The sequence below is a fragment of the Leopardus geoffroyi genome, chromosome D3 (genome assembly GCF_018350155.1).
Source record: "Leopardus geoffroyi isolate Oge1 chromosome D3, O.geoffroyi_Oge1_pat1.0, whole genome shotgun sequence".
Classification (NCBI taxonomy): Eukaryota; Metazoa; Chordata; class Mammalia; order Carnivora; family Felidae; genus Leopardus; species Leopardus geoffroyi.
In genome coordinates, this window is record NC_059339.1 from 90,914,362 (window position 1) to 90,942,023 (window position 27,662).

The 27,662-nt window shown below is 51.6% G+C and overlaps 1 protein-coding gene across 2 annotated transcripts in view; it reads left to right on the forward strand.

Annotated features, from left to right (window-relative positions):
• Positions 1-27,453, forward strand: part of TSHZ1 (teashirt zinc finger homeobox 1) — a 75,124-nt gene extending 47,671 nt beyond the window's left edge. For both annotated transcript variants that reach the window (XM_045457386.1, XM_045457385.1), the window contains exon 2: positions 22,893-27,453. In XM_045457386.1, coding sequence (XP_045313342.1) covers positions 22,893-26,074 — 3,182 coding nt within the window. In that variant the 3' untranslated portion in view covers positions 26,075-27,453. The remainder of the gene's footprint in view (positions 1-22,892) is intronic.
• Positions 27,454-27,662: the final 209 nt, after the last annotated feature.

Consider the following 27,662-nt stretch of genomic DNA (forward strand, 5'->3'; position numbering starts at 1 on the left):
CCTCGCGGGCTTCTAACAGCCGCAGCGTTTTAAGGCTACGGGATCTTCGGCTGAAATGAAAAGACGTGGTTTTGGGGATTTGAAATCAAGTAGGAGTTGTGATGTGCGGGGACATGTTAATTTCCACATGGGATGATTTTTACAGACCAACCCAATAATGTGTAATAAACATGCGGATAAATGGCTCCAGCTCACGTAGGGTTTGGCCGTCACTCAAACCAGACCCCTGAGGTGGACTGGCTTGTGGCCTCTGCGGGAGAGAGGGGTTCTTCTCTGCCTTGGGAAATCCTTTCTGACCGCCCAAGGCCGCTCCGTATTTTCTCCTCGAGAAGCCCTCCGAGCAGCAGAAGCTGTTCCATGACCGTGTGGCCAGCGCCGTGGGCACGATTGGTTCCGGGTGTCACCGCATCACACCGTCCTGATCGCGGTCGTCTTGTGGTCTGTGCCTCGCGTCCTGCTGCTTATGGCCCTCACGACTCGAAGAACATTTTCAGGTTGGAACGGGTTTTAAGGATCGTCTGCCACACCCCTGCCTTTGTGGCACATGAGGAGATGCAGACTCAGGGTAGCTTGTGGATACTGGTCAAGGTGTCCCAGGGATGCCGGTTGTGGAAATAAGATGAGAGACCTGTTTTCTGACGACCAGCCCAGGGCTTTTCATGTGCCAGCATGCCACATCCATCGTCAACTGTGTGTGCTTCTGGAAGCTCCACACTAGGCAGTGTGTGGGTTCATTAAACATTTGAGTAAATATGGTACTTGCAAGATTTTTTTAAGATACGGTCTCTTAAAAAAATAAAGAACACGCAGGGGCGCCTGGGTGGCTCCGTCGGTTGAGCGTCTGACTTCGGCTCAGGTCATGATCTCGCAGTTTGTGAGTTCGAGCCCCGCGTCGGGCTCTGTGCTGATGGCTCAGAGCCTGGAGCCTGCGTCTCCCTCTCTCTCTGCGCCTCTGCCTCTCATGCTGTCTCTCTGTCTCTCTCAAAAACAAACAAACATTAAAAAAATTTAAAAAAATAAATGAAAAATAAAGAACATGCAGTCATTTGTCAGTAATGTAATCTATCAAACTAGCATTACTTCTGTGTCACAATCAGATTCATCTTATGTCACTTGGACTTAAGATGCCTTTCGGAGGACTAGAAGGTGCTAGAAGTGTGGGACCTACCTGCAGTTCCATTCATGTTACCGCCAATTTAATTCTCCATCTCTGTTGTTCCGTCTTTACCTCCAAGCGAGGTTCTGTTTTGTGTTAAACACCCATATAAATGTTATCGATAATCAATATATTCTTCTGACCCATGTTTTATATTTTATAAGTCCTTTTTCTAGCAAGCAAATATCAGCATTCCTAACTCTTAACACAAGTAAATAAATTAAAATAGGTATTTAGCAGTTAAGGAAATGGTTTGCTGTAGTTATGGGGCCAAGAAACAGTAACTGTATTCAGTGTATCTATGTTTCTTGTTTGCAGCTTGGCAACTAACCATAGAGATTGTGTGTGTGTGTGTGTGTGTGTGTGTGTGTGTGTGTGTGTGTTAGTTGTGGTGTTTGTATCAATATTCATACAGATACAGTAATTCAGTGTGAAGGGAAATCACTGTTTTTCTGAGCTGATTTGCATATGCATGTCAGACCTAGCTATGCCATTTTTATGGCACCGACGAAAACAAGCTGACCTTTTACCAAGTTTTTGATTCTGGAAGATTCTGTGTTTTGAGTTTGGAGGGGAGGGGCTGCAGAGGAAAAGGGAAGAAGCAATTGTTGATTTATATCATGATGCCAGCAACAGTCAGGAACATAAGATGCTTTTCAGCTATAATTGTATCTTTGCTCAAGGCTACTGTAGTTATACTACATTAAATTCCATTGTCAGTCAACTCCAGAGTTTCAAGGAGCTTCCGTTGATACTGACCCATAGAACATTGATACTGACCCATAGAACGGTCCCAACTATCCTTTGTGCGTCTTCTCTTATTATAAAGCGTAGTGTTATTTTATACACTGGAGATATTGTATCACGACTGCACATAATATCACTCCTTGATAGGATTATGGTACAGTAATCAGAAATACGTGTCAAAACTTATCTAGCTAGCTATCCTCTTAAAGTCCTTGGTTTTCATTACAATTATTTTCCAAAAAGAAATCGAAAATAAAATGTCACTGTGAATAGCATACATCTGAAATGGGTTGTTTACCCTTAACAGGAATAGGACAATACATCACAGAAGCTTTCACCTGGCTTCTATCAAAATAATTATTTTAACAATTATCTCTGCCATTCAGTTAACTTTTGCATGCGGATGGTGTTTCTATGTCTTTGTGTTCAGCAACCCCGTGCTTAGAGTTCTCCCAGGAACTATTATGCTGCCAGATTTTATTTTATTTTATTATTTTATTTTTTAGTACAGAGGGAAAAAAAAAGAAAGAGAACGGGCTACTTAAAAGGAATTGCACTCGGATACGTACATTCTTTGGAGATCACGGTGGGGTCTCCGGAAGGGGCGGTCGGACTAGCCAGTCTTACCAGGCAAAGAACCACGTAGACGCTGGACCTTAGAAGTCAGTCGGGTTGAGCTCATGAGGACACGCATCCTTAAGTGTCTTTGAAAACTTTCATTCCTCACGTGTACTCCCAAGTCAGTTGTGTGTGTGTGTGTGTGTGTGTGTGTGTGTGTGTGTGTGTGTTTGAAATTGAGGGGCAGGCGTTTTGAGTTACAAACTCCTTATTCGTTCAGTTACACGTCACTCAAAGATGTGCCATCCCAGCGAGGTCAACATCTACTTCCTATCCTTTCCTTCCTTCCTTCAGGAAAGTTGAGCGCACAGCAAGTGTTACTAAGGGGCCTTTTGTTTGTTTGCTTAAATGCGTACATTAAATTGCTTCTGTTTTAAAATATTTTTCATTTAACGGGGCAGTTTGCAGAATGTGATCCCAATTGTTCAGGCCTCGGACCGTGGCGGAGAGATGGTGGGAGAGAAGCCTGCCCCGACCACTACCCCCCCACCCCCGCCCCGCCTTCACAGGGCATCTGTGATTTTAAGGCCAAATTGTTTTGAAAGAGAACGTATCTCTCAGTGGGGCAACTTTCTTGCAGTGGACTCACCCCCAAGGTGGGACCCCTTTGGCTTGTCTTGCGTGTGTACTTGAGTGAGTAGAAACACTTTAAGAAAAGTAAACTCCGTGCTTTTCTACTGTCATATTTGATTTGAGCTCTGCTCTGATGGTTGTTTGAAGCTAACGTGAAATGCAGTGCCTGCCTGACCCATTTTCGCAGCCCATTATCATAATTTCACTGTCGTATGGCCACTGAGTTAATGTACTTACAAATGACAGAGAAAGTGTGTTACATGACCTTAGGGTTTTCAAAAATTAAATGACGTGGTAGGTCATATTTCAAAGAATAGCTAAGGAGAATGGTTTTCTTTCCTGCATAAAGTGTCACTACGCATAGCAACAGGATATTGTATTTCTTTTTTATTACACAAAAATGTGAAGCTTTTAAACTCCGAGATTCCCCACATAAAATTTAATATTGGGGTAGGGAGTGAAATATCCAGTGGATAAATTTGCTTCTCCCCCATCTCCTCCCCTCTCCCTCTCTGGATGAAGCCCCCTTCAAAACTTAGACGTGCAGAGATACTTTGAAATTCTTGTCCGGTGGTGAATTTAGGGTTTTGCCCCCTTATGCAAAGCCATGAGTTCCCACCCAGAAGGCAATGAAGTATTACATTTACTAAAATTCGCTTTGCTAGGGTGCCTGACATTAGCTTATTGCTTTGTCTTACGTGCTATAGGAATTATTTTTCATTTTAAAAAGTGGTGGGGTTTTTTTTTTTTTTTTGAAAGATTTGACTCTTTTGGCTTGAGGTTAAATGAGAGCTGGAAAAACACCTTTTAATTAAAGCAAGTGATATTGGTATCATGTTGGTGCACAGAGCCCTGTATTACCCACACTTTATGGTCTCCTGGACGCACACGGCCGAGCGGTACCCCACTCTGTGTGATTGATGCTCTCCATCACGGACAGGGATACTGGGGTGTGACGGGCCGTGATGCACACCCAGTGCGTAAGGAGATGGGGGACAGACCTCAAAAGTGCAGTCCTGTGGTAGTCCTGTGAGAACGAACTCACCCATCTGTTCTAGAATTCTCTTTCCAAGTAAGAGTAGCGTATGTGAAGCAGTACCTCTCCGAAGGAGCCCTCAGGACTGGAAAAGCCATAGGCTGACTTACGGATCATAGACTGTATGGGGCGTCCGCGCATCAATAAGAATTCAGAGTCCCTTTGCATGTTGTTTGTGTGAACTGAACACAGGGTCTGTGTAACGGGGAGGCAGCTGTGCGGGGCTGAGTTGCGTACCAACCTCGACTGGAGTTCTGGTGACCAGAGACCCAGCTCGCGTGTAGAAATAATAGTATTAACCACTGTCCTCGAGAAGAACACCAGGGGGAGAGGAGAAACAAGTCTCAGGCTTATATTCTGTTGCAACCGAAGGGTGTCCCTTGAAAGCCAAAAAGTGGGACTAAAGTCGGGCCGCCTGGGTTTCCTTTTGGCTCCTGTCTGCAGACTGCAATTGAGGGTGCTTGAGTGCAGAAGTGCAGTCACGGGCTCCTGTTGATCCACTGGCAGGACGCGTGCCCTGCGTCCGGGAGGGACCGTTGTGCGCGGGCTCGGTGCAACGCAGAGCCTTACGAATGTAAGCCCCTGGCGGTGTTGACATAAAGAATATTATTTAAAGTTACTAAAATTTGACGAAGCCGCTCAATTTCACCTGCGCAACGTCGTGCACCCAGACTAAATTGCAGGGGGCAAAGACGGGGTGGCAGTGTGTGTTTCAGAAATGACTTGTCATGATTAATTTCTTTTTTTTTTACACCAAACCAATCAGACCATTTAAAACTTTTCTGACGTAGCCAAAAAGTTTTTATTTTTGCCGTTGGCTCCGGCGGCTCCGAAAATCCCTTTATTTCCTTGATTCCAGTGGACGGCGACCGCACGGTCCTCTTTTTTTCCGAAAACGAACACCGCAGCCTGGACACGGCAGCGTTCGAGCGCTTTCCCCGGAGGAAGCCTCGTTTTACCTTGCAGCTGGACCCCCGGTCCTGCCTGGGGTTGATCGGAAGCTGCCTTCTCGCGCTCTGAATATACGACGCCCGCGGAAAAGTCAAGTTGGCGCCAGCGTCTCAGACACGCGCGACGGCCCGAGAAGCCAGGGGGCTCCGTGGCACGCGCACGCTGTAGGGGTCCAGCTGCCACGCGGCGCGGGACGTGGCGGCGGGGCTTCGGGGTGGGGCGAGCCGTGGAGCCGGGAGGCCAGGAGACACAGGGCTGCGCGTGGCTTCCAGAGCTGACAAGGGCAGGGCGTCTGTGCACGCAGGCGGGGGGGAGCTTCCTGCCTCTGCGCTAGGGGAACGCATGCGGCCCGGAGAGGAGAAAGGAGGGAAGGGGCCAGGCGCCCCTCTGCCAGCAGATGAGCACGGCTGGCGAGTGGTCGCCTCCAGTTGAAGGATGCTCTCGTCCCTTATTAGGGACGTGAAGCGGGTCAAGAAGGGAGGCAGATGAGCCCTCGCCTCTCAGAAGCAGGGCGGACCTTTCGTATGCCTGTTGGGCTCTGACACAGGCTTGGGTGGGAGAAAGATGGGGGGGCGTTTTGCACGTGTGGAAGTGCATCCGGTTGGCCATTCTAAAACAATGCACCGCATTCTCCCTCGTCTCGGAGACACGTTGCACCTTGGGGCTGTAACTTCCAGGCCGCATCGCATTGCGGGGGGACAAGTGTAGACCCCCCCCCCCCCACCACCAGAGTTGGCTTCCTCAAGGAGGAGTGGGCATGAAGGGGCTTATTAGTACCATGAATCGCCTCTCCTGTCACTCAGACACCCAGAAATGCGCGACGTGCTGCTGGCCATCGCGGGGCCGGAATATAAATCACTGACGATTACATTAGTAGATAATTTGGGAACTTAACAGTTTGCATTTTGCACTTCCCAGTTGTTTTGCTGACTTGCGCTTTTCTTGGCTGTCCGGGATTTTATTAACCGTCTCGAAGACATCTATCACCTCCTTCCTCTTCATTTTCCAATGGGCAGATTTTCCCAGGAAGGAGAGTTGCGATACTGATGCCTGCAGTCGCTGCTCCAAAAAGATTGCTGTATTTCCATTGACATGCAGTGCATTACCATAATTGGCTTTTCTACATGATAGGAGAGAGGAAATAATAATGTCATTTTATTTACAGCCAGAGTGTCGCTTTATGAGACTTCTCCAAGTTTCTGCCATGCTGTGTAGGTCAAATGACATCTTTTGATTAGTCCTGTCCAAAGACTTCAAAGCTGAGTGGCATGTAATGGAGACCTAGTGACAAACCAAATCTAGAAAAGAAATAAGACTGCCAGTTTCCCATTAAACAGCCTGCTAAACAGTACAGCTTCCCCGTGTCGGCTACGGAACCACTCTGACCACCTAAATCAGGGGAATGAAGGGAAGCTGAATTGGACATTAGTACCGCAAATGACTGTGGTGATTGCCACCGCTGCCCCCCTCCCCTCCCCCAAAAATCAGCAAGCAGACCATGTGAGTTACGGGAGGACCGCGCTGCGCCCATCCGTTTCTCTCCTGCCACTTGCTGGTTTTCTGATCTGGTTTATTTAGGTTTGACATCAGCCAAATGGTGTAGCAGGACATCTCTGACAGATATTCTTACTGATTTAACGGGAGGCACAGCTCAGGAAAGATGGATCTTCTGAGACAGGATTTCGGAGCGGTGTTTTTTTCCCTTTTCCACCCCATTTTCTTTCCTTTATGATCCCTGTTGATATGTTGTTCCGACGCACAGTTGAATCATTAGGGCCGTCAGAACTTTTGAGGAAGTGTGTTTGATTGACGAAAGGGAGTCTTGATCCCGACTGCCACACATCGTGTTAGTGTGCGTTTGTTTGTTTGTTTGTTTTTGTTTTTTAAGGTTTCCGAATGGGCATTTTGTACTAGAGCTTGACAAACGAAGTCATTTCTGCCCCGCAACAGCGAGGTGTACCTTCCCGGGTGACTGGGCCCCGTAGAAATTTATACCGTTTGTGTGAACAAAGCAACGTCCTCAGTGTGTTCGTCTACATTGATTGGCTTTGGATTAAATCTAGGGCCTACCTGTTCTTTAATGCATTATTCCAGCCGGTCGTTATTGAACAACTGTTTTGCTTCAGCTGCCATGCTAGCTGCTAGGAGCCGAGGTCCACAAGGATGTGGTTGCACTCTTCATCAGGACGACAGATCGCTTGGCCCCCAGTGACCTGCGCACAGGTCGGGGGAGGGGGGTCCCCCGAGGCCTGGCCAGGTGGCAGCGCAGAACCCGTTCTGGGGTAGGGAGGCCCTGGGGTGCGCAGAGAGGGGGCTTGCTAGAAGGAGCCTGGGTGGGCCTGGTTAGAAACAGATTCTTTGTTTCTTTTCGGCTCCCCCCACCCCCCCACTGCTTTTTTTTTAAGATGGTAAAATACACACAACATAAGGTTTACCAGTCTAACTGTGTTGAAGTGGGCAGTTCAGTGGCATTCACAGTGTTGTTCAATCTCCAGCACTTTCCACCTTCCCGAACCAAAACGCTGTCCCCATGAAAGGCTAACTCCCGTGCCTCTCCCCAGCCCCTGGCCACACCCTCCTACCCTCTGCCTCTGTGACCAGCCTGGGTCAGTGTGGCTACAAGTGGATTCTGGGGGTTGGGGGATGGGGGGGGGGGTGGGGTTGGCGGATGCCAGTCCCGGAAAGGCTCTCCCCGCAGCCTGTCATGGCTGATACAGATGAACACAACTTTCAGGCAGAACTGCCCAGGAGCAATTCTGCTGACCTTCATGTAGATAAAGATCTGATTTTACAAACAACATATTCTGAAGACAGGATTCATTTGAAACCCATGCCGCTTATAGTTCCTGATGGAAATGGTTCCATGTGCGGTAATATGGGTGCATGTCAGGAGCCTGGCTCTGAAACAGACTGCCGGGAAAGGCCACCTGCTGGTAACGCGTCCAGCGGCAGCCCACGGAATCCCTGTGCCTCAGTTTCCCATGTGGAAGTCATAGTGATAGTAGGCTTTCCCCTCATTGTTGGCGAGGGCTTAACGCGATTGATAAATGCAGAGCGCCCGAGATAGTGTCTGGTCCAGAGAAAGGGCTCCTACTACCTGTTATTAGTCAAGGACATTTTAACCCAATGCATAGCTGGTTGAGGAGATAGTCTATGGGTACGAAATGTTTACCCAAGAACAAGCAAATCAGTTCTTTCAAAATAATAGTATATTATTAATCCTCCCAAATAAATTTCCGGTGTGCTGAAAAAAGTCATGCTCCCTATCTAGGTGGATCATTATCTCAGAATCTATTTTATTCCTATCTGAGACCAGATTTCAGCGTTGTCACAGAAAAAAAAAAAAAAGGCTTCTGGTGATTATGGCAGGCTCTCTCCCTTTCTACGGAGAATGCATTCATATGTGCATACTTTTTTCTTTTCAAGCTATGTTGTGGGTATTTGAGAACTGTTAGCGGTCAACATCCTTTTTTTCTGCACGTGACTTGGCTTTGCTAATTTCCACTTGGAGTCCTCTCCCATAGCTACCTGCTGCCTTTCTTTCTCCCTCTGGATATTTTCGTTCCCCTTTCTTTTCTCAATAACTTCAACGTGCCCAGCACTTCTTTCCAAGCGGTTTCATCAACAGAACCAACAGAGACAGAGAGCAAGAGAGAAACACGGGAACTACAAAGTCAGGAGTTGAGTTTCCTTTATTTAGCTGCTCTTAGTGAGAAAGGTGGTCCTGTGGGAACAGCTGGAATAGAATTTGTTTTGTTGCACCACGAGCGAATCTTTTATCTTAAAACCTTTTCCTAGAAATTGTCGAAGCTTGTGTGTTCTCCAAGAATCCCACCTGCAGCCAAGGCACCGAGAGGTGTGGTCTCTGGGCGGACTCGGGGCACCACGCACAACCTTCGCCAGAGATCGGAGAGGAAGTGTCCTCAGGCCGACTAGGAATTGCTATTTACGGTAGATTTCTGAAAAGGAAAGCAACGACGAGTTCAAGGGCCCTGAGTCCCCCCCCCTAATTACACGGAGCATCGTTCCAGCCTCTGCTTCGGATCTCGGGGAGGCGTGATGTCAAGAACGCACGGGGCTCGCACCTAGACTGTGACTCCGGTGCCTTTTCCATCCGTTTAGCCAGGGGACTATCTCCAGCTCCACTTAAGGATGCAGATGAAGAGTGAAATCCCTTCACCTGCCGAATTCACTTCTCTGGGTGCCCCAGGCACCCCGGGCCTGCAGTCTGCCTGCACCCCCTCCCCGGTGTGCTCAATAATGCAGCAGGATTTTGCTTCCACCAAAGTGTCACCTGTCTAGGTGAGTTGTGCCAGTGTCTATGTGAAGTGACAGCCATCTTTGAGTACCAGCGTCTTTAACTGACTTCTCTTTCATCATTCATGTTGGAAAGGTAACATTTTCGACAAGGTTGTTTCCCTCTCCCCACTCTTGTTTCTCCCCACCTCCTCCCCCCCCCGCCTCGCCCCTCCCCACTCTCATAGCGCACCTGATCAAAACATCATCGCTGACAAAGGGTTCCTTCTCCAAATTAAATGAGCCCAACTAGCCTGGGAATTTTCATGAAGAAAGCAGGTGAAATGCTGATGTGCAAAGTTAATGAATCTGGTAACAGAACCTTCTTGAGCCTGGATGATACGATCCAGCGGCATTCCGTCTCTCCACGCTTCCTGTAAAGAATGTATGGAAGTCAGTTATGCGGCGTGATTCTAACATCTGTCCTACCCCAGAATGGTAATTTGTATAAGTAATGGAAACAGGTTAAATACTTCCATTCTAATGTTGCCGGCAGGGATGAAAATGAACATTTCGATGAAATCATCTCGACAGAGCGGAGCGGGGAGGGGCCTGGGCTGGTTCATTTCCACTCCCTTTGGTGGTGGAGGCCTAATGAGAATGCCCGCGTGGATAGTGCGTCAGATGGAAGAGGAAGGGCAAGGAAATCTCGGAGATGGCAGTTGCCGATGCGCCGCGAGGCACAAGGCAGCCTGGCCCCCGCGCCCCCCTCTGCTCATGACCGGGCTCCGCTCCGAGGGGCCGAGGGGGGGCGAGCAGGGCCGGGGCCCCTTAGCCCTCTCTGTCGGACGGCCAGCAGGGGTGGTCTTCGTCCGCCGAAACCCAAGGGTGGTCTTGCGATGCCTCTTGGAACCTGATCTCAAACCCTCAAAGGGACTGTGTTTTCTTCATTTCTCCGTCAGTGTAAATGATCTGCTTTTTGAGTGGTTTTCTCTTTGCCTAGAAAGTGACCGTGCATCCTCAGGCGGCCGTGCGAAGAAGCCATTTTATTTGAGTTGTTGGTGCTGTTTCACGTTTTGAAGAGTCGGCACTCCCTTCCGCTTTACGGTGCCCCATGCACGTTACTTTGCGTCTAGAGAAAGCATGAAGTCTTCCAGGAAGAGAAAAAAACCCATTTGTGCCAAGTGTCCCGTAATGTCCTTGTCAATTCAAGTATGTGAATGTGGACTATTCAATGTATTTTCATACTAAAATGCTGAATGTGTATGCTGTGTTTGCCAGGATCGCTACCTTCCTCCAAGTTAGATGACATTACTTAAAATCCACGTGGGCTCAAGGTAGAGACAGTAGTCAGCTAGCCTGTTATATGAAATGCCAACACCAGAATGACTCCAGATATCTGCATCTGGGGGCGTGGCAAGAGCTGAGCATCGTTTATTGAAAGAACACATCCTTCGCTTTATATCGGGATGTTTTGCCACCAAGTAGGAACGGATACGGGTGGGTGCTTGCACGTTGTGTGAGCGGGCATTCTGAGCAACCCGCTATAATCCAAAGCACAGATTTGGAGCTGACTTTTAGAAAGCAAGCCAGGTTCAAGGCAAAGCCTGCCTTCTCCTGTTGTTTCAGCTCTTCCAAATGAGGCACCCCCAGTTGGGTTCATCTTCCAGAGGGGCAGGGATAGCGAGGAGGCAGAGTCCTGGAGCGTTCGTCTCCTGTGGAATAGAGCGCGGGGCGGTTCGGGAGAACACCTTTCCATAGTGCGTAATTGGGGTAGAGATGAAGGGGCAGGCTGGGGGGCTCCAAACCTAATTGCTCACAGCCAGTGGTATTAAGACTCGAGGGAATTTGGAACTTCACTCCGTTTAGCCCTTAAAAAACAAATACAGCTGTCCCTTCTCACCATCCTTAAAATGACCGTGGAATAGAGCAAATTGTGTTTCCTTCAAAGAAACAAAGATGTTTCTTGGAATGTTGGGCTACAATTTGAGAAATATCGTTTTTATCTCATTTGCCAAAGATAAGATGTTTGTGCCTCAGTGTATAATTACAGTTCGAGATGAAAATATCTTTTTGGACAATGCGTGTGTATTTTTACATTTTCAGCCGTCAGGGCGCACATTGTTGACATCAGATTAAACTCTAACAGGGGCCGTATACATTGCCTTATGTCCACTTGCATTAGAATGCACAGGATTTCGTGTTGCTTAAGATGACAGCACATCTTTAGGGACACACTGGCATCCAGAAGGCCCATTTTATGACAAAAAATATTAGCAAGATTTAATTTCCTTTTTAAATGAAATCTAACCATAGGATCTGGGTGTTTCATTCCCATTTGGGGAACGAAGAGGCCCGTGCAGTTTTTATCCGTTCACCCATGCGCACGCTCGTGCACACGCATGCACACACCTGCACACAGACACAGGTGCAGGCACGCACGCGCACGCACGTGGGCTGGCGGCATCGTCTCTCCTGCCTCACAGGTGCCGCCCTGTGCTCGTTCCGACGTTCTGTTCCACTGCTGGGCGTGTTCTCCCAGGCACCGCGGGACCCACCGCGTGTGCCCAGACCATCACACTCCACACCGCGTGCCGGGCTCGGGAAGGGGCGGCGGGGGGTGGGGGGATGATGGCAAGGCCGTTTTTACACAGAAAGAAGTGGCAGAGGATAGTTTGGAGTCTTTGTTTCCTTTGACGGCGAGAAATGTCACTTGTTTCTGTAAGTGATGGTGAGAGGACAGTTTTATACTGCGGTTACCGGTTACCGTTCCCCAGCTTAGTCATTCATCAGATTTCCTCGGGGTGGGGGGTGAAGGCGCAGGGGAGGGAGCGGCGCTGAGGGTGGGGGTTTTCGTGGCGAAAGCGCAGTGACGTGGAGCCGACTCTCTTTCCTGTGAAACAGTAGCTGCTCGCATAAAAGTCTCGTAGGCCAAGAAATCACACTCATTCACCTGGCGAACTGTATTGTTCTCGCAGTTTCGTCACTAGAAATAACAGTTTCCGCAAATACTGTATTTTGGCACATCTGTACCCGTATAGATCTTCAGAAAGTTGTAGCTTGCAGTGAAAACAAAAGGTGATGGCAAATAATTGCCTGAACTCGGCACTTTTTACGAGTCAGTCTCTCTCTGCCTCGGTAAGAAAAATTTCGAAGGCATCTCGGAAGGCAGTTGTGAGAACTAAATGGTAACAGTAGAAACAAACCCAACTGTTTTGATGAGAGAAGGATGCTTTCTGTCGTGGCCGTGTGGATGTCCCTTTGCTCCAGTCACCACTGTGGTCATTAAGGGGTTTTCCAGGAAGTTGGGTGTTGTGTGACCTTGTGTTGAGCTTCCAATCAAGTGTGGAAATTCTCATGCGGGATATTGCAGCAGGATGCTGTGGTGGCGAATCACAGGGGCGCATCATTTGCATCTGGCCATAGCAGACTTAAGGAGAAAAACTCCCCTAGGTTTTTGTTAAAAGTCCGCCTGTCACCCATATCCTCAAGTTCTTGTGTGTCCCCGCACCTGATGACCTCCGTGTCCCCATCCCCCAAAAGCTGAAGTTCCTGTTTCTCCTGTCTCACCCCGTGCCTTTGCGAGAATAAGACGCTGGGTTCGAAACGGACACACTCCCGAGACATGAGCCCTGGGTGGGGTTCAGAGACCGTGGAGCCCTTGCTCTCCATCGTGTGTCACTTCCGTGTTCCGACACCCCTGAGGAGCGAAGGTCTGCGGGAGTTGACTCGGTAGCAGAAAACTTGGTTGAGGAACTGTCGGCCGCACCACGTGCAATGCTGCAAAGTGACCGGATGTCACATTCGCTGTTGGTTCGCCATGCCAGCTCTTGTGTATATGGCGGATAGTCCGAGAACCAACAGGTGCTTGAGCTGACTTACACGTCTTTGTTGGTTTCGGCCACTTGGGGAGAGATTCCATGTACGAGTCTCCCCTCCTGACTTGCAGACGTCATCCGTGAGGATGAACCTGACCCTATCTGATGGAAGTCTTTTCTGGTGTCGGTGGTCAGATCGTACCAGGTTGGAACCCAGCGTTCTGGGCGTGGCTTGCAGATGTTGGGTTTGTAAGCCCAGGCTGGTCCGACTGCCAGAGAGCGGCGGCGTCCTTCCGAGGTGCGGAGGCAGTGACTGGAAGCCTGGGATCCCCGCTGCGTGGCACTGGGTGTGCACCTGTTGGTGATGGACCAAGGGAACGTTAGCATAGTTTGTGAACCTATTGGCCAGTGGTGGTGAAAGGTGTGTGTTTTCCCAGGATCGTGGAAGAATTACTGACTTCTTACTCTTCTTGCATCATTTTAAGTTCTCTTCTAATTCTGCAAGGTTCTCGTGCATTTTTCCTTCTTGACATCACTAAAAATTGGTGAAGGTTTGCGGTCTCGTTAATCAGGTCTAAGCCCTGCTTTGTGTGATGCCGTTATTGTGACTCTGGATGGAAGGCTAAGACCTGGCGTGCCACTGGGAGGCTGGGAGGAGCCTTAAAAGGGGGTTTCTTCTTCCTCTTCGAACTCGACGTTACATTCGGGGACCGTGAGGAAAAGAAGAAATGATAGTGAAGGAAGTTACCTGTGGATTCCTAATTAGAATGAAGAGATGCATACAAATGACAGGCCATTCTATTTACGGACTCTGCAGTTCTTAAAAACGGCTTCCAGCAGGTTTTAAATAAAGAAACAATTCTGGTATAAATCAGATGGTTTTGCAGACCAGTACATTAATGATTGGTACCAGGCAATTAAAATCTGCCAGAGTGATGGAAAAATTTTTGCTCCTATCACATGAGAGCAGAAGTGGTGTTTCAGCTTTGCTTGGCAGAGTATCTTCCTGCGAAAAATCAGAACGTATGTTCGTAAATTAACATATATCCTGCTTGTACTTTAGTGTCCGTTTCAGAGTAGGAAGGAACGAGCTCTTACCTATATCTGCTTTCTCTGCATTTTTTATTTCCCAGTGTATTCTACCTTTCATCAAAACCACCTGCTCTGCTCGTAACAGAGGTGAAGTAACTTTACAAGTGATCAATTATAAATTTGGAAGAAAGTGTGTTTTGCAAGACCCCACGATGAATTGCAGCTGTACATTTATCACGTAGGTGTGTGTGAGACCCGTTTGTGAATTGGGCCCTTGGAGTAAATGTATTTTGATATAATGGCCATCTGCTCATGGATATCACATTTGCCGGTCTAAAACCTAGTTGGATGTAGATAGACGTGTAATTTGGTAGGATTGTATAGTTTCACCAGGTGGCAATACGATAGCAAAGTTTGGTATTTACTGGAAGCCCGTAACCAAGCAGGGATGAGACCTTTGATAGTTGTCACTTTTAAATATCCATTTTCCTCATTCACAGCCAACTCTCGATTATGCGCGCTAAGGAGGGAAAGACCTTGGATAAACAGCAAAGTCTCCCAGACTGATTCTTGTTCATTTGCTCCCCCCCCCCCACCGCTGCCGCCCCCCACATCCTGCACCGGCCTCGGGAAGAGCTGCTAATCAGGAGCCCCCTTCTGCTCCCTTTGAGCTCCCACCCCCCTTTCTTCCTCTGGAAGGAGTAGCTGTCAGGGAGACTACTGAAGGGCAGACAGAGGGGCCTGGAAAACGCAGAAGTTAAAGACCGCACTTCCCGAATAATCCCCTGGTGTGAATTTGGAGTCTGATCGGTAAGTGCACCATCTACCCAACGATGAAGGCCAGTGATGGGTCGGCTCTCAGTGGGACAAACCCTTATTTTGTTCCGGTTGTTCAGAGGTTAGTGACAGCTTGAGAGGCACGAGACTAAGCAGGGGTGCCTCTTAGGCCCAGCGTAGGGGGACGGTCCCTCCGTGCGCATTTGCTAGTTTGCTTTGCATCCGCAGGACCTGAGGCGGAGGCGGCGGGACCCACAGGCACAGACTCGGGCGCGATGATCACGGCTGCTGTGTCCATGAGCGCTTCCTAGAACCCCTTCCCCCCCAAAGACACCAGTAGTTGCCATGAATGCGGTTTGGGGAAACTGAGGCCCTGACAAGTGGGTGAGTGTGTGGGGGCTGCACTGTCCATAGGTGACTGGGCTGGGGCTGCTTCCGAGGTGCCTCATCAGTCTGTCCCTTCCCCACATCTGTCCTCCTGTCGCGATAATGATGGAGGTCTGTCCACAATGGTGGCCTCATTGGCCTGGACCCTGTAGAGATGAGCAGCTAGAATGTCACCCGTACCCACTTACCCCGGCCTCCAGGTTCAGGCTGCCTGGGGCACTCATCCTTCAGTCACCCCTGTACACACCTAGGGTCGCTCTGTGCACCTGCCATGTGTCATAGATGTGGCTCAGGGAGCCTTGTCTTGAAAAGTAGTTTAGCCCATTCCTCCTGCTAGAGACGTGGCAAAACCAAAGGCCTCCTTCCCTGCCCAATGCTGAAGCCCGATGTTCGGTTGGTCTTTTCAGGCCCCGTGGGGTAGGTGTGGTCTGAGAATTTCCGTCTTCAGGACAACCCTGTCCTGCAAGATCCAGCCTTCTCGTCCTCCTCAGGTCCAAACTCTTACATGAAACTCAGTAGGTTTTAGAGCACTCTGACGGCTCTGACCCTGGGATGTGAGTGGCCTTGGCCTGAGCCCAGATTTGGAAGACAGGAGCCGTTGGGGGGGTCACCTGGGGGGCTCGAGCATTGCTTTTAAAGGGCTGTAGGTCTGTAGGCGAGGCGGGGAGGGTTGGAGCCCAGCCCTGACCCTGGGGGAGCCTCAGGCAGGCCCATTCATCAGCTGCCCAGCAGTTAGATGGAGAGGATTGGAAGATCAGGGGTCAAGTGCTGGTGGGTGCTGGCCGTTGGTGGGCATGCAGGGGGTGATGCCCTGGTAATTGTTACTGTGTCTATTGTTACCGTTAGTGCTGGGGCCTTGGAGCCCACTCAGCTCTTGGAATGGAGGGCAGAAGGGTAAAGGAGGCTGGCTGATGGCTCACAGAATCACTCTGGAACATTCCATGGGCTCCCTCACACCTTTGTCTTTGTGGCCATTGAATCCCTCGCCCCTGTTACGCTATGGCCATCCCGTCGTCTGTGTTCTCAGGTGACCGTGAGCGCCCCTACCTGTGGTTTGACTGGAGGGCCACTAGAATGCAGATTACCTGCTCAAGGGGACGTGTTCTCTCCACAAGCTAATATTACTGTCCTATCCTAGGGAGGAGCAGGAAAACACCTCTGGGGTCCGCAGGGTGTCACGATGCGGGCACAGGGCAGGCGGCCCCCAGCTGCCCCTCTGGGTCCACGCTTCCTCTGGCTCCACATACGTTAGCGTTGGAAAGTTAACTCCTTCAGGGAATAGGTCAACGGGCTAGAGCAACGGAAGAAGAGTGTGATAGCAGGGAATATCAACTTATCAGGACTGCGACGCTGGACGAGCCAGTGGTAGAGTGTCACCTTAACGTTCTAGAACGGGACAGAGAGCATACAGGCTGAAGGCTGAGGTCCTGCAGCGTGATGACCGCTGAGCTGGAGGGCTGAGGGCCGCTGGGGAGGCCCGCCACCTAGGCCCCTCCTTGGGACCTGCAGCCCCCTCCAGGAGAAGGTGGGACAGGGAACACGCGGGGGGGGGGGAGGGGTGTGGAAGATGGTCCTGGCCACTTGCATCCGTCCTACCAGAACCCAGATACCACCTGCACCCCTCACGTGCCTGCCCCCTTCTACTTGTTAAAAGTTTTTGAAAAGTAACAATTAACAAAGGCCTTTGCACATTTCTGTCCCCAGGCCGGCCCTGCCCTTCCTGGAACCCCTGGTCCCGGGGTCTGGCTCCCGGCTGCCAGGTGCCCACGGAAGGTTTGCTGCCGCTGTTTCATTCCAGGAACAGAGAGGGATGGCTAAGCCTTGTTTGTTGAGGTGAAAACACAGAAGAAGGTTTTGAAGGTAGAGATGTTTATCAAGAGCCACCTCACTCAACATAACCCGTATATTCTTTATCTAGAAAAAAACCCACTGTTAACATTCTTTGAAAAGAAGTTTTCCCTTGTACTGTGTATACGGTTTTGTCCTTTGCTGTTTGCACTTAATGACTCTCCATGTCATTAAAGACACTTAAAAAAAATTTTTTTTAAATGTTTATTTTTGAGAGAGAGAGAGAGAGAGAGAGACTGAGAGAGACAGAGTGTGAGCGGGGGAGGGGCAGAGAGAGAGGGAGACACAGAATCTGAAGCAGGCTCCGGGCTCTGAGCTGTCAGCAGGGAGCCTGATGCGGGGCTCGAATTCATGAACCACGAGATCGTGACCTGAGCTGAAGTCGGATGCTTAACTGACTGAGCCACCTGGTGCCCCTTTATTTTTTTAAAAATGTTTTAACATTTATTTATTTTTGAGAGATAGAGACAGAGCATGAGCAGGGGAGGGGCAGAGGGAGAGAGGGACACACAGAATCCGAAGCAGGCTCCAGGCTCTGAGCTGTCAGTACAGAGCCTGATGCAGAGAGAGACTGAGAGAGACAGAGTGTGAGCGGGGGAGGGGCAGAGAGAGAGGGAGACACAGAATCTGAAGCCGGCTCCGGGCTCTGAGCTGTCAGCAGGGAGCCTGATGCGGGGATCGGACCCACGAACCATGAGCTCATGACCTGAGCTGAAGTCGGACGCTTAACCGACTGAGCCACCCAGGGGCCCCAAGACACTTTTTAATGTTTGAATAATTGTGCATCGTGGGGATCAACTACAAATCACTTAATTACCTTTTATTGTTGGAGATTCAGGGCGTGGCGGATTGTGTATGGAATAATATATAAAGGACACCTCTGTGCAGAAAGCCTTTTCTGTGTTTCGTATCGTGTTCGTGGCTGTCCGTCCCCAAGTACAATTACGCGGCCTAAGGGTGTCAGCATTTCAGACATCTGACTTCTTTGGCTGCGACTCTGTCGGTCACACCCCACGACGGGCACAGAAGAGGTGCTCTGATACTCCCTACGGAATACTTGGGGTCGGTCCCGCTCACAGCAGTTACCGGATGTGCTCGCTGGCGCTGGGACGCTGACGAAGGACAGCAGCTTCGTTCTGAGGTGGCCGGGTGTCAGGTGACCCAGATTTGAATGCCGCATTGTTTCTTCCCCGCGTGACCTTGCGGGAGTTGGTCAGCTTCTCAGAGACTCGGTTTCCCCATCTGCAAAGCAGGCATCTCAGTGATGCTGCCTTGAGGGCTCGTGGGGTGCGGCGAGGTGATAGTGTGGACACGCCCCTCCCAGCGGGGCCTGCGGGCTGAAAGTTGAGGTTTCACTAAGAGGACAGGCGAGTAAACATCTCTCAGTTCTTCGGGGAACAGTGGGTTCTGGCAGGGATTAAGAGGGGCGTCACGACGGAGGCGACATCTGAGCCTCCCCGTGAGGATAAGTGTTCACGAGGTCCGGGGAGGCACTTTCTGGGCCTGGGTCCCACTCAGGGCTGGACGCGTGGCAGGAGGAGGGGCCCACGTGGGGATTTGTACCCACCCCGCCCCCGTGTTGGACATGACTTTAATGGAGATTTTAACTCCGGGATGGCGAGAGCGGGGTCCCCGGGCTGCAGGACGAAGCGGGGTGGCCTGGCTGGAAGGCTGCTGCAGCGACAGGTGGTTGGCCTGGGGTCCGCGGGGGCAGCGCTGGATGCCGGGCTTGAGAACAGGGACAACGGCTGTGTCTCCGGAGTGGGTGACTTGTTTTGTTTGGGGTGGTTCAGTAACAGGTGATTTAGGGGGGTCCTAATTCAGGGGTGAGCATGCTGTTACTTGGGGAGGGGGCAGGAGGAACGTTTTGTTTGCACATAATTGACTTGGGAGTGTCTGGAACACTCACACTGTGACAAATTCATGTGGCAGCAATTGGAGCTCCTTCTGTGTGCCAGACACAGCTCACTCTGCAGACGTGCAAGCCCAGCCTTCACGTACCGTCCCTGTCAGGGCCTGTGGCCAGCGGGTCTGTCCGGGGGGGCGGGGGGCATCGATTCGGTGGTCCTAGACATGTGCGCTGGGGGGACTCACGGAACAGGTGGCATCCCCTGAAAGAGACCGCCATCCAGTTGGCAGGACCAACGGGAGGGGGTGGCTGGAGGCAGCCGGTGCCCTCGTCCGGGGACAGCAGGGTCAGCGTGTGCCGTCCCCAGGGCTGTGGCTGGGGCAGGAGGGACCTTGAAACTGCCTCCCCACAGGGATGCTGGGAAGGTGGGCATGCTGAGCCTGGGGCAGGGAGAGCGGGTAGGATCCCGGGTTTCCCCTTAGTGCATGCTGGGGCTCCCTTCCCGTGAGCTCCAGGAGGGTAGGCACATTAGGGATCCCCCCTCCCCAACACCCGCTTCCTGGAGAACAGCGGACGTGGGTGTCCCAGCCAAGGGAAGGGCTCATTCAGAAATGATACCTTGGGAGGGTTTCCTTGTGGAAGAGGCTGGGGTTTGTTCTGTGTGGTTCTACCTGACAATTGCTGCTTTGGGGGCATGTGGAGTTGTCAGCGGAACTCATTTGAGCTCAACCCAGGAACTTCCCAGTGTAGACTGGACTGCCCCAGGAGGAGGACGACCTGGGATGGAGTGTGGCCCCCGGATACTGCATGCCGTCGGGGGGCGGGGGTGCCCGGGGAAGGGGATGAAACCTGTGCCTGAGGGAGCAGGCAGGTGCCAGCCTCCTTGTGTCTATACCATTCCAGACCCAGAATGGGTCTGCTGTGGGGACCAGGGGGGTGCTGAATGAACCGTAGTGGTGTTATGGTGGCATCTCCCATTTCTGGGTTTGCAGACCTGGGACAGAAGTCATTTATTTATTCAGACATGCTGCTGGGTGCCAGCCCGGGGGTAGGCAGGGGGTGGCTTTGCTTCTGTCCAGGGATGGAGACAGACCAGCTGACCCGTGATCCAGGGAGCAGACCCACGGTGATGGGCCTCCCAGGCCAAGCCAAACTGGTTCAGATGAAACCTTTCCTTGCAATTAGTTTTATTTATTTATTTATTTATTTATTAAAAAAAATCTTTTTTACGTTTTAGTTTTGAGAGACAGAGAGAGACAGGTCGTGAGTGGGGGAGGGACAGAGAGAGAGAGGGAGACACAGAATCCGAAGCAGGCTCCAGGCTCTGACCTGTCAGCACAGAGCCAGAGGCGGGGCTCGAACTCATGAACTCTGAGACCAGGATTCGAGCCGAGGTTGCACGCTCAACCGACTGAGCCACCCAGGCGCCCCGAAATTAGTTTTCATTAGTTGGTAGTTTCCTCAAAGAGGACAGACCAGGTCCACGAGGCAGCTGCCTGCCACGGACCCTGGAGCGTGCAGCCGCCTACGGGGGTGCCCCTGCGGGACTTGGGGCCCGCATCTTCAACGGACTCTGCCCGCCCGGACTGCTTCGTGGTCTTAGACGTCCCCACGAGAACCCGCAGGGGTGGACCTTGGGGCCCAGGTGACGAGGCTTCGTAAACTAGGACCCTTGGCCGGGGGTTGGAGCTTCAAACCTTCAGAGCCCTGGATGGTCCTCGACCCTTACTAATTATACAGCAAACGAAGGCGACGTCCAACTTGGAAATCTTGGGGGTTGGGGGAGGGGTTGTTGTTGTTTCAGTTTTATGAGGTTTACGTTTCACAGGAGGGCCGTGTAGGATTGTCTGGAGCGCCATGCAGAGGCCCGTGCCTGTAGTAAACCTCAGCCCCTGCCCTACTGCTCATTTTCCCTGCTGGCCGCACAGCATTAACGCAACCGCAGTGCCCGGGTCTGTTAGCGGACTGCTCTTTGCGTGAACTTCAGCTGTGAAACACGTGAACGCTTAGGCTCAGGTTGCTCGATGCGAGCCCCGCACCCCCCCCCCCCCCCCCCCCCGGTGCGGGATGGCCCACAGTGTCTGGTGCGTGCAGGGATTCTGCAGCGTCCACGTGACCGATTCCGCCGTGTTGCCCGTGCCTGTGTGCGCATGCCCAGAAGTGCGCGTGGCTGCCCCAACCCGAAGCCCTCTGTCTGCAGGTGCTGACACTGTCCTGTCACTTCCTGCCACCCCACCCCCCCCTCGCCCCGTGTCCGCCCTTCGGGCAGCCGAGATGTTCTCGGTCTCTCCTATCAACCGTCCCTGCAAACGCGTGTGCTCAATGCCACGTTCCCTGAGGCTCGGGCTCTGATAAGGTGATAAAGAGTGATCAGATTTAATGAGACACCCCTCTCGCATCATAGCGGCGCATTTTACTAGGGGCCTCCTGGAAAATGTCTTATGCCCAAATTTCCCAAGAGGTGGACGGAGCACTCATTCAGCTAGTTGTTTCCAAAAAAAAAAAAAAAAAAAAAAAAAAAAAAAATAATAATAATAATAATAAAAAAATGCAAATAAATGTATTTTGGTCAAATAAGAGGCGGTACATAGAGTTAGCCCCCCTTGAGAATTAACGAGATAGGTCACATGTTAAAGATCTAAAATGTCCCGCAGTAAAAAAAATCAGGTTTCATCTGATGATTTATGTGCCCTCCAACCTTCTCATTCACGTGACAGCTGTCCGCATCCCGTAGTTTCCTCTGGGAAATGACGTCATCAGCCCAAGGAGTCACTCTGTTGTAGCATTTCCACTGGCTTTGTTAACATGTAAAGAAAATGTGTTTATTGTGGTAAAAGGTTCATAGCGTAAAAGTGAACGTTTTAATCCATTTTTAAGTGGACGCTTCAGTGGCACTAAGTTCATTCACACTTGTCAGGCAACCACATCCCCACGATCCGTCTCCGGAACTTTCTGTCTTCCCAAAAGCCGAAACTCCGCTCCCCGCGGAACGCTAACTCCCCAGCCCCCCTCCCCCCTTGTGCCCCCGGAAACCACCTTCTACCCTCTGTCTCTGTGAATTTGACTACTTGTTATAGGTGCTTCATATCAGTGGAATCAGACAGCACGCGCCCTTTTGTGTCTGGCTGATCTCCCTTCACCATGACGTCCTCCAGGTTTGTCCGCGCGATGGCGGGTATCAGAATTTCCTTCCTCTTTAAGACCGCATAATATTCCAGTGTGCATATACACACATTGTGTTCCTCCATTCGTCTGTCACCAGATATGTGGGTCGTCTCCGCCTTAGCCTCCTGTGGGCGATGCTGCTTGGCACACTCTCTGGGGTCCCCCTGCGGGTGACGCCGGCTTTGTCCAGGCAGGGGGCTGGTGGTGCGACGTGTGGTTCTTTGTAGTGAGGCCGAGAGTATTTTCATCGCTTGCCACGGAGGAGGCTTTTTATTTATGGAAACCATATGATCCTGTCTGTGGAATATGTTGCCCTCAAAGCCGACAGCCGGGTCCCACCCGATGGGAAGGCGTAACAGACCCGCACATCACTTAGGAAAGCAAAAGCCTCTGGGAGGAGGGGGCCAGGCTCCCCTTGCGGCCCCCGCTGTGACGGCCAAACTGACGTCTCGAAGAAGGGGGCGGCTGCTGGCCCTTTAGTAGAGGCCCCTTCGGCGCAAATGTATTCACTCGGGAGGGGGGACGTCGTCCTGGGTGAAACCCGGGTTCCGCCGCGGAGCCGTAAGCAGCTGCTTCCGTAAAGCGTGGCCTGGGAGCTTGGCTGAGAAACTTCTCTTTAAAGACCATCTAACTGCTGGGGAGGCCGCGTCCTTGAAGATGATTGATTTCCCCTCACCGTGTTTCATTTTTCTCTCCTAGCTTATGTTCCCGAGGAAGAACTAAAGGCAGCAGAGATAGATGAAGAAGCCGTGGAGGAGGATGGGCTGTCCCTGGACGTCCAGGACGGCGAGTACGTGTGCAACGAGGAAGCGGAGATCAAAGAAGCCCAGAGCTACCAGAACTCCCCGGTCAGCACCGCGACGAATCAGGACGCGGGCTACGGGTCCCCTTTCAGTGAGAACAGCGACCAGCTGGTCCATTTCAAGAGCTCTTCCTCCAGAGAGGGCAAAGAGGATCCGCAGGGACCGGACGGCGTCTCCTACCCCCAGGACAGCTTGGCACAGATCAAGGCTGTGTATGCCAACCTGTTCTCCGAGTCCTGCTGGTCTAGCCTCGCCTTGGACTTGAAGAAGTCCGGTTCGACCACCAGCAGCAACGATGTGGGCCCGAAGGAGAGCTCCACCCCCGCGCCCACGCCCCCCACCAGCACGGCGGGGCCCACGGGCACCACCGCGAGCACCCCCAGCTCGGGCTCGGGCTCGGGCTCGGGCACCGGAGGCAGCGGCGGCTCGGGCTACGACTGGCACCAGGCCGCGCTGGCCAAGACGCTGCAGCAGACGTCCTCCTACGGGCTGCTCCCCGAGCCCAGCCTCTTCAGCACCGTGCAGCTCTACAGGCAGAACAACAAGCTCTACGGGTCCGTGTTCACGGGCGCCAGCAAGTTCCGCTGCCGGGACTGCAGCGCCGCCTACGACACGCTGGTGGAGCTGACGGTGCACATGAACGAGACGGGGCACTACCGCGACGACAACCGGGACAAGGACTCCGAGAAGACCAAGCGGTGGTCCAAGCCCAGGAAGCGCTCGCTGATGGAGATGGAAGGCAAGGAGGACGCGCAGAAGGTGCTCAAGTGCATGTACTGCGGCCACTCCTTCGAGTCGCTGCAGGACCTGAGCGTCCACATGATCAAGACCAAGCATTACCAGAAAGTGCCTCTGAAGGAGCCAGTACCAGCCATCGCCAAACTGGTCCCTTCCACCAAGAAGCGCGCTCTGCAGGACCTGGCGTCGCCGTGCTCTCCCGAGCCGGCGGGGCTGGCCGCCGACGCGGCGCTGGGCGAGTCGGCCAAGGACCAGAAGGCCGCCAACCCCTACGTGACGCCCAACAACCGCTACGGCTACCAGAACGGCGCCAGCTACACCTGGCAGTTCGAGGCCCGCAAGGCGCAGATCCTCAAGTGCATGGAGTGCGGCAGCTCCCACGACACCCTGCAGCAGCTCACTGCCCACATGATGGTCACCGGCCACTTCCTCAAGGTGACCACCTCGGCCTCCAAGAAGGGGAAGCAGCTGGCGCTGGACCCCGTGGTGGAAGAGAAGATCCAGTCCATCCCTTTGCCGCCCACCACGCACACCCGGCTGCCCGCCTCCCACGTCAAGAAGCAGCCCGACTCTCCCGCGGCGTCCTCGCCCGCCGAGGAGAAGAAGGAGCCCGAGCGGGAGAAGGCGCCGGCGGCCGGCGAGGCGGAGAAGAAGGTCAAGGAGGAGAGCCAGGACGCGGCCGAGAAGTTCGAGCCCACCGCCCTGTATCGGTACCTGCGCGAGGAGGACCTGGACGACAGCCCCAAGGGCGGGGTGGACATCCTCAAGTCCCTGGAGAACACGGTGTCCACGGCCATCAGCAAAGCCCAGAACGGCGCACCCTCGTGGGGCGGCTACCCCAGCATCCACGCGGCCTACCAGCTGCCCGGCACCGTGAAGCCGCTGCCGGCCGTGCAGAGCGTGCAGATGCAGCCGTCCTACGCGGGGGGCGTGAAGTCGCTGTCGTCGGAGCACAGCGCGCTCCTGCACTCCCCGGGGAGCCTCACGCCCCCGCCGCACAAGAGCAACGTGTCGGCCATGGAGGAGCTGGTGGAGAAGGTCACCGGCAAGGTCAGCGTGAAGAAGGAGGAGAGGCCCGCCGACCGGGAGAAGGGCTCCCCGGCCAAGGCCGTGTCCCCCGTGGCCAAAGAGAACAAGGACTTCCCTCGAGCGGAGGAGAGCGGCGGCAAAGTCCAGCAGAAGAAGGGCCCCGAGGCGGAGGCGGGGAAGGCCAAAAAGGAGGGCGTGCTGGACGCGCACACCCCAAACGGCACCGAGCCGCTCAGGGCCAAAGTCACCAACGGCTGTAATAACCTGGGGATCATCACGGACCACTCGCCCGAGCCCTCCTTCATCAACCCGCTGAGCGCGCTGCAGTCCATCATGAACACGCACCTGGGCAAGGTGTCCAAGCCCGCGAGCCCCTCGCTGGACCCGCTGGCCATGCTGTACAAGATCAGCAACAGCATGCTGGACAAGCCGGTCTACCCCGCCACCCCCGCCAAGCAGGCCGACGCCATCGACCGCTACTACTACGAGAACAGCGACCAGCCCATCGACCTGACCAAGTCCAAGAGCAAGCCCCTGGTCTCCGGCGCGGCCGACCCCGTGGCGTCGCCTCTCCGGGAGAGCGCCCTCATGGACATCTCGGACATGGTGAAAAACCTCACGGGCCGGCTCACCCCCAAGTCCTCCACCCCCTCCACCGTGTCGGAGAAGTCGGACGCCGACGGCAGCAGCTTCGAGGAAGCGCTGGACGAGCTGTCGCCCGTGCACAAGAGGAAGGGGCGGCAGTCCAACTGGAACCCCCAGCACCTGCTCATCCTGCAGGCTCAGTTTGCCTCGAGCCTGCGGGAGACGCCGGAAGGGAAGTACATCATGGCGGACCTGGGCCCCCAGGAGCGGGTGCACATCTCCAAGTTCACCGGGCTGTCCATGACCACCATCAGCCACTGGCTGGCCAACGTGAAGTACCAGCTGAGGAGGACAGGGGGTACCAAGTTCCTGAAGAACCTGGACACAGGACATCCTGTTTTCTTTTGCAACGATTGTGCCTCTCAGTTCAGAACTGCTTCTACGTACATAAATCACCTAGAAACACACTTAGGCTTCAGCTTGAAGGATCTCTCCAAGCTGCCACTAAATCAGATTCAAGAACAGCAGAACGTTTCAAAAGTCCTGGCCAACAAGGCTTTGGGCCCGGTAGGGGCCGCCGAGGACGATCTGGGCTCCACATTCCAATGCAAGCTTTGCAACCGGACTTTTGCGAGCAAGCACGCAGTCAAACTGCACCTTAGTAAGACCCACGGCAAGTCCCCGGAGGACCACCTGATCTATGTGACAGAGTTGGAAAAACAGTAGCGTCCAGGTATGCAAGGGACGGAGGCACATTGCACTAAATGTCGTCTTTGTACTGCACTAGGCCCGGCTGAGCCTCCGAAATCAGCCTTCCCTTTGTTGCCGAGCCGGCTGTCTGGACCTTGGTTTTTCTTACACATATTTTGTAGTTATATTTATATGCTCTTTGTCCGATTGTGCATGTTATTTTTCTTTTTCCGTGAGTCAAAGTCTGACCTTTATTTTCAACATCTGTTCTTGATGTTAAGCTATCTTTTGTAGGAAATAGTGGGGCACACTACTCAGAGACATTTATTTAGCAGGCAAGAAAGACACAAATAACAATGACAAAAAGACATCCTAAAATTACGAAGTTGCCATGACAATAAAGGTCATAGAACCTAGTAGTGTCAAGTTTAACCCTTTGAGGACTGCAATTGCATTTCTGTGCCTTTCACTCAAAAAAAGAAAAAAAAAAAAAAAAGAAAAGAAAGAAAAAAAAGGAAAGAAAAAAAAGGCTTCAAGGCATTTCATTCAGATCAAAAGCTGTGTCAGACACAAAACTTATTTAATAATTAAAAAATGAGCTTTTATATGCAGAACTGGTTTGTGAAGGAAACATGCATGCAGCTGTTGGAAGATAGAAAGGTGTCTAGGACTCATGGGGTTAGGAAGCCACAGCTTTACACATTTAGAACAAAACAAACCAAACCACACAAAAAAAACCCCACCGCCACCATCACCCCAAACATCCCGAGTTGCCACTCTGCCCAAACCCTCTGGATGCTGAAAAAAAAAAAAAAAATGCCACTTTTGGCAAAAAAGTATGCAAGCTATTATTTAAAAAATGTGTAAAAATGCTATTTCTTTTTTCCTGTAAAATACTGCGGTTTATAGTTATTTACAAATGTAAGCTTTGGTATAAGCTGACCTTTCTATAGCGTGCTGCATTGGTAAATGAAAAAAAAAAAAAAATGGGGCAAACGGAGTCCTTTCCTTGTAAATTGCCAGCATCCGCTTAAAAACCCCTATATGTTACATTATCGTACCATTTTAATCTATTCCACTTTCTTTGTACCTTCTGGCTGTATGCTTTCTCTTTTAACTTTTTATATTGTCATTTTATATTAAATTTCTGTGTATATAATGTAAAACCACGATTTTTGAATAAAATTTAGTTCCTGCCGCTTGATTTAAATAGAGGAATTTTACCGGCACCTGCATCTTTCCAGATGCATGTGTATCCGACAAAAATAAATAAATGAAAACAAAGCAAGCAGTGCACTATTAATTATACATTTTGATGTTCTATCATTAATATTGTACAGTACATTTTGGTTCACACAATTAAATCCACTGTTTTCTCAAATGTAAAATAAAACCCACACGCAGTTCTTGATTTACATAGATTGTCATGTCGTCATTCTATTGCCTTTGAGATGTTATTTTAGCAACAAGAGGTATATAGCTTCTGCAGTCAACCAACAAAAATTCTATTCAGAGTCATCACTTCGTGATTTGTGTGGTGACACGCTTCATTCGGATGATAAGTGTTGCGGTGTTTTTTGTTTTTCTTTTTTTTTTTAAGTGATAATTAAAATTTTTAACGCTA